General features: G+C 49.4%; 1 protein-coding gene across 1 annotated transcript; it reads left to right on the top strand.

The window, feature by feature from the left end:
- Positions 1–591: 591 nt before the first annotated feature.
- Positions 592–3,555, top strand: ADRB1 (adrenoceptor beta 1). The gene has a single exon (XM_060171247.1). The coding sequence runs from the start codon at positions 736–738 to the stop codon at positions 2,281–2,283; it is 1,548 nt and encodes a 515-aa protein (XP_060027230.1). The 5' UTR covers positions 592–735; the 3' UTR covers positions 2,284–3,555.
- The last annotated feature ends 3,744 nt before the right edge of the window (positions 3,556–7,299 follow it).

The raw sequence follows: 7,299 nt of genomic DNA, 5'->3' as shown, positions 1-7,299 counted from the left end.
CTCTCCCTCTCTTTCCCTCTCCCTCTCTCTCTCTCCTCTTGCTCGCTCGCTCAGCCCCTCACTCGTTCTTCGTTGCAAGTAAGCTGGGCACTGGAAGTGGGAAGGTAGGGTTCCCTTCCAGTTAAAGAGGTGTGTGTGTGTGTGTGTGTGTGTGTGTGTGTGTGTGTGTGTGTGTGTGTGTGTGTTCGTTCCTCTCTCTTCTTCCCTCTCGCTCGCTTAGTCGCTCACTCGTTCTGCGCTGAGGAAGCTGAGCACCGGAGGTAGGTCGGCGGGGACAGTCCAGGTGCAAGGTGGGACGCAAAGTGGGGGTGCAGCCGGGAAGCCAAGTGCGGGGCGAGAATACTGGCCGAAGGGTGGGGGTACGCTGGGGGGGGCGGGGCTCCCGCAGGGCGCGCACCCGGCGACCTGCCCGGACTCTCCAGAGCCGCCTAAGCGTCAGTGGGAGGAGGGGGTGGTGGCCCGGGGAATGGGGGGGGGGGGGCAGCGAGGGGGCGTGCCTTTGCCCGGATTGGCTGCGGGCGCCTGACGCGAGCCCCAGGGCCGGCTTGGGGGAGCGGGAGCCGGGTGGGGTGGGTGCAGGGTGCCGGGGCGGCGGGCCGGGCGCGCTCAGAAACATGCTGAGGTCCCGGCTGCTGTTCCGGCAGCGGCGGCGGCGGCTCCAGCAGCAGCGGCGGCGGCGGCGGCGGCGACAGCGGCCCCAGCGCTCGGCTCCGGCGGGGGAGGCGCACGGTGTCCATGCCTCCTGCCCCGCGTCGCGGCTGCCCTGACCCGGCCCGGCCCCTGGGGCGCTCCCGGAGCTCGGCCCAGCCCCGCCACACCCTCCGCCCCCGGCCTCCGCAGCTCGGCATGGGATCGGGGGCGCTCGCCCTGGGCGCCTCCGAGCCCGGCAACCTGTCGTCCGCCGCGCCGCTCCCCGACGGGGCGGCCACCGCGGCGCGGCTGCTGGTGCCCGCGTCGCCGGCCGCCTCGATGCTGGCCCCGGCCGGCGAGGGGCCCGCGCCTCTGCCGCAGCAGTGGACGGCCGGCATGGGGCTGCTGCTGGCGCTCGTCGTGCTGCTCATCGTGGCCGGCAACGTGCTGGTGATCTTGGCCATCGCCAAGACGCCGCGGCTGCAGACTCTCACCAACCTGTTCATCATGTCTCTGGCCAGCGCCGACCTGGTCATGGGGCTGCTGGTCGTGCCTTTCGGGGCCACCATCGTGGTTTGGGGGCGCTGGGAGTACGGCTCCTTCTTCTGCGAGCTCTGGACGTCGGTGGACGTGCTGTGCGTGACCGCCAGCATCGAGACCCTGTGTGTCATCGCCCTGGACCGCTACCTCGCCATCACGTCGCCCTTCCGCTACCAGAGCTTGCTGACCCGCGCCCGCGCCCGCGCCCTCGTGTGCACCGTGTGGGCCATCTCGGCCCTGGTGTCCTTCCTGCCCATCCTCATGCACTGGTGGCGGGCCGAGGGCGAAGAGGAGCGTCGCTGCTACAACGACCCCAAGTGCTGTGACTTCGTCACCAACCGGGCCTATGCCATCGCCTCTTCTGTCGTGTCCTTCTACGTGCCCCTGTGCATCATGGCCTTCGTGTACCTGCGCGTCTTCCGCGAGGCCCAGAAGCAGGTGAAGAAGATCGACAGCTGCGAGCGCCGCTTCCTGGCCGGAGGTCCCGCGGCGCCCTCGCCCGCGCCCTCGCCCGGCTCCCCGCGCCCAGACGCCGACCCCGACCCCCGGGCACCTCCTTTGGCCAACGGGCGCCCCAGCAAGCGCCGGCCGTCCCGCCTCGTGGCCCTGCGCGAGCAGAAGGCGCTCAAGACCCTGGGCATCATCATGGGCGTGTTCACGTTGTGCTGGCTGCCCTTCTTCCTGGCCAACGTGGTGAAGGCCTTCCACCGCGACCTGGTGCCCGACCGCCTCTTCGTCTTCTTCAACTGGCTGGGCTACGCCAACTCGGCCTTCAACCCCATCATCTACTGCCGCAGCCCCGACTTCCGCAAGGCCTTCCAGCGCCTGCTGTGCTGCGCCCGCCGCGCGGCCCGCGGGGGCCCCGGCGCCGCCTCCCCACGCGCCCGTGCCCCCGCCCCGGGCTGCCTGGGGCTCCCCCGGCACCCGCTGCCCTCGCCCGGGGCCGCCTCGGACGACGAAGACGACGACGACGACGACCAAGACGGGCCGGCGCCGCCTGCTCGCCTGCTGGAACCCTGGGCCGGCTGCAACGGCGGGGAGGCGGCGGCGGACAGCGATTGGAGCCTGGACGAGCCCCGCCGGCACGCACGCGCCTCCGAGTCCAAGGTGTAGGGCGGCCCTGCTCCCGGAGCCCAGGCGCCCCCCTGAGCCCCGGAATGGCTTCCCGGGGCGGGGTGGGGGGCACGACATCTGTTTACTCAAGACCCAAAGCAGGTGAAGCCCGCACGGATCGGGATCGGATCGTCCAGGACACACTGCAAAGCTGCGGACCACAGAAAGGAAAGTTGGGCAAAAGGGGTGGGAGAGTGGCTTGGCGAGTTTTTGTTTGTTTGTTTGTTTAATAACCCTCTTGGGTTTTTCTTTTTCGGTAGTCCGACGTGTGTGTGTGTGTGTGTGTGTGTGTGTGTGTGTGTGCGCGCGCGCGCGCGCGGCGCCTGTGATGAATCTTTTGACTTTTTATTATTGTTACTATATTTGTTTTCTAGATGGCTTTTGACACTTTCTGCCAGGAGCAGAGAGGGTGAAAAGGGAAAAAGCAATGAAGGGACAGAAGTCTAAATCGATTTGGCTCCAGTCCCATCCCCAGCATCCCAGAGAGAAAGAGAGAGGGGAGAGAAGGGGGAATGATAGTTTGTCAGGACATGCCTTCTTTTGCTTTCCAGAGAAGTTTTTCAGTCATTCCTTAGTGGTGATTGTGCCTCTTCTGTAAGCAAAGGGGCAGGCTGACTGCAGAACTTACGTTTCAAGCAACTATTAGCTGTTCTTGGAACAAGCCTCACCTTGCTTTTCCTTCTGTAGGGCACACCTGCCCTCCCCGTGCGCCTCGGTGGTCAGGCTGAGGGGGTTGCTACCTCACTCTGTGCACATTGCACAGCAAGATAGAAAGACTTGTTTATATTAAACAGCTTATTTGTGTATCAATATTAGCTGGAAGGACCAGGCGCTCAGCCTCTTTACCATGTGACCGACTGTCCATTGAAGACAGGACAGAAAAAGGGAGGAAAAAAGAGGAAATAGTTCCGATTTACTGCACATGTGGTTAAAAACACAAAGCAAAATTTTAAAAGGGGGGAATGGGTCAAAATGCCATTTTTGCACAGTGTTAGGAATTGTAAAATCCACAGAAGATGTTACTTGCACAAGTAAAATATTTTAATAGGGCGAGGGGGGTAAGTCTTAAAAACTAAAATAAAATTCAAACTCTACTTCTGTTGTCTATTATGTTATTGAGCTAATGGTTTGTTGGAAAGGTATCTTTTATACTCTTTTATCATGGTACTGTAATTGTATCCATATTCTAGATATAATTATCAAGGATTTTTTTATGATTTTTTTTATGTCCAAGCACCCATGTGAATCTGGTTTTAAAAAAAGAAGAAGAAACGATTAGCACTTGTTTGTGTTTAAACTCTCTTTCCTCGTGTATTTTACCAAGTATTTATACTCTGGTGCAACTAACTACTGTGTGAGGAGTTGGTTCATGTGCAATAAATGCCGGTGAAGCACAATCAAGGTTATGTGCGGTGTGTCTGTGAGGTGTCAGTGGTAATGGAAGACACGAGCTTTTTCTTCAAAATATAGACTGGATCTCCCATGGTGCTCTTTTAATAGCTGTCCATGACTCAGTAACATAGGAAAATGCCTCTAGACCAAATAAGGCATGTACCTACTAAAAGCTGTAGACTTGCCCTACATTTTCCCAGCCAGAATCAAAAGTATTCTAGATGACTGACTTGTAGGTGTTTTCAAGATCCCATCTGCTGCACTTAAGAAGCAACATTTGGGATTGTGTGTCTTCTTGCAAGAAGCGTTCAAGCCAGCTAACTCAGCTGTAATTTTTCACAGAAGCTACAGTAAAGAAAACTAACTCATTAAACAATCAGTTGTCTACTTGGAATTCGGTAAGTGGCACCCACAGTTTATTTTTGTTTTCCAATAGAAAATCACAGCCTACAAGTGATTAGTGAGTGCAGATTTCTCTAGTAGCTGTCTAGAATACAAACTGCTTTCATAGTTAAGAGGATATTTATCAAAGGACCTTTAAGGAAATATTTTTCCCTTGTGTAATTAGGTCTTTTCAGCAGATGATCAAGGTGAACAGGTCACAGGTAAATAAGCAAGCATGACCTTTTTTTTTTTTTTTTTTTTTTTTTTAGCATCCTAGCAAAATTACACTACCAGTGGGTAGGCAATTTGTCATAAAATCCTTTCTATGAAAAGTAGTGAAATTCCATCCTGAGATTAATGCTATGTACTTCAAAATGAGTTTAAGTATTTATGTTGGATTTTGAAACAAGCTTTTAATTTCACGATCATATAGAAACCAAAGTGAAAAGTATATAGTTTTGAATGGTACTGAGATTTAACTAGAACAGGCTACTCTTTGCTAGAGAAAATCAAGATTGATCTTCCTTTTTTTTTTTTTTTTCTTTCTGGCAGTGGCATCTTTTAGAGACCAGGAGATAGTCCTTTTGAAGTTAATGTTGTTTGAGACACTGGCAAAAAGTCGTCTGAATAGTTGGAGTTTTAAGAAAGAGAACTGTGAACTTAAACCTCTTTCTCCAGCAAAAAGAAAGAAAGAAAGAAACGAAGGAGAAGAAAGAAAGAAAGAAAGAAAGAAAGAAAGAAAGAAAGAAAGAAAGAAAGAAAGAAAAACTTATTTTGGTAACTATAAGATCATATCGGGGTGAAATGTCACTATGCTTTTCCTAGGATCAAAGTATTTCTATGGTCCTTTCCCCCATTATCATAAATATGGAAAGTGTGTTTTGTTATTTTGCCACACAACAAGCTAACAGGCTTCACATCTACAATTTCACCTGAAGAACCCTGAATTTTGAGGCTAATTCTCTACTTTTTCAACTTCTTCCATTTGTCTAGATAACTCTTCACATTTAATTTTTTTTTAATTAAGTCCATCACATAGCCCTTCAAACCCCAGGTCAGAAAAGTCCTTGAAGCTTTTAATAATAGTTTTATTTTCAAAAAAACACATTTACATACTTTAATAGACAAGTTTAGACTTTTAGTGGCTTAGAGAAAACTGCTGTCAGGTGAAGACCAGTTTCTATGTATTTGTAGGAAGTAGAACAAAAATGTCTTTCTGTGACTCTCTGAGTACTCTAACTCAGGATTACAAGGATTACAAGATTACAAGAAACAGACCATGTTAGTAAACCCATGTGCCCATGAAAACTACTTACTGTTTTGGGGAAAAGACAGGAGAATGGAAACATGGGAAAGAAGGCTGGCAATTCCAGTCATTAGTACAGTGAGAAGAGAGAATTCCCTGCACAGAAGACAGAGGAGGATGAAATTGGTAGAAGATCAACCATACCCCAAGGCTTTGTGTAACCAGACATCAGCTCTAAGAGTTAAAGCAGTAATCTTCAATGCAATGGTCTCATTGATTGGAAATCATACTTAGATGGTGCACTGTGAAAGTCTTGCATGTGTAACATTATTCCAGACTCTTCAGCTTCTCCCTCTAGTACAGAGAGGCGTAATTATTATAGCATATAGTTTTTGCCTTTGGTGAACTTGGCTATATGAATATAAAAAATACTTTGCAAATAGAGTTTATTCTTTTTATTCTATGTTTACTTTGGAACTCAAATTATTAATAACTTCTAAGTGGCCATTGTGAAACCCTTCCTTGTTAAGCACACTTTCCTAGCTGATCTCAGTTTCACATTTTGTTGAATGCACTGACTTCCTCTGGCAACAGGTGAAATTGCCAGGCGGAAATTCTGCAGCCCAAAGTATCAGGATAGGATTAGCATTTAGGTTTCACAAGAGCTTCTAAGCAAAGGTTTGTGGGAAAAAAAATCATTCTATTAAGTTTTGCTGTTGTTTATGATCAGACTTAAATAAAAGGGTTTTTTTGTTTGTTTTTTTCTTTTTCCCCAATAAAAAGAGACCCATTAGTTCTTTTAAAGGAATATATATATATGTATATATATATATATATATATATATATATATATATATATATATATATATATACACACATATATATTTTAAAGGAATATATATATATCACCCTAAGTAATTGAAAGCAATGACTTTGGCCCATATAATTTCATTTTATTTGTAAGTTTCTGGCCTCCTGTGCTGAGAAATAGAAATTCTTTTGACTCTCTGCCAATTTGCTACTAATCAAAATGGAGAAGATATGCACTGTTTGGATTATACCTAAAAATAGTTGTGCTACAGTCCCATCAGCAAATGGAATTATATTAATTTCTCTTCTCTTTCACACCCACCCACCACAGGTCCATGCTTTAAATTTCCATCTAGAATATTACCTCTGAATCTCCTAACTTAGGAATCCACCGTGTCCCACATTTTATCGCTATACTGCAATGATTATTTAAGAAAATTTCATTGAACTGTCTGAGCAATACCAGTCTCTGGGGATTCTCACTTTACACTGTCCTCCCTTAAGGAGACTCTACTAAGTCACCTGTGCAGTGTAAGCAGAGGTATTGATGTTATAAATACATTGTAGATTAATTTGCTTGGTAATAATAGCCTTTCGTGGGAGGAGGGAGATAGTTTCTGATTCAGTTAAGCCTTGGCTCCTTGGTTCCTTGTAGAGCAGTTAATAGGCTTTCAAATCAGGGACCAGGCGGTAGCTCAGCGGGTTGAGCAGACATGGTGTTAAGTGCAACGACTGGGCTCAAGGATCCCAGTTCCAGCCCCTGGCTTCCTACCTGCAGCTGGGGTGGCTTCTCAAACAGTCAAGCAGGTCTACAGGTATCTTTCTCTCCCCTTCTCTGTCTTCCCCTCCTTTCTCGATTTCTCTCTGTCCTATCCAACAATAATGACAACAATAACAATAGTAAGAACAAACAAGGGCAACAAAAATGGGGGGGGAGATGGCTTCGGGAGCAGTGGCTTCATAGTGCAGGCACCGAGCCCCAGCCATAACCCTGGCGGCAAAAAATTTGTTAAAAAATAGGCTTTCAGGGAGTCGGGCGGTAGTGCACAAGATTAAGCGCACGCAGTGCAAAGCACAAGGACCTGAGGAAGGATCCCGGTTCAAGCCCCCGGCTCCCCACCTATAGGGCAGTCACTTCACAGGTGGTGAAGCAGGTCTGCAGGTGTCTATCTTTCTCTCCCCCT

This window comes from Erinaceus europaeus, chromosome 14 (assembly GCF_950295315.1).
Source record: "Erinaceus europaeus chromosome 14, mEriEur2.1, whole genome shotgun sequence".
Classification (NCBI taxonomy): domain Eukaryota; kingdom Metazoa; phylum Chordata; class Mammalia; order Eulipotyphla; family Erinaceidae; genus Erinaceus; species Erinaceus europaeus.
The sequence above is the reverse complement of the archived record's forward strand: the minus strand, read 5'-3'. Positions and strand labels throughout refer to the sequence as shown.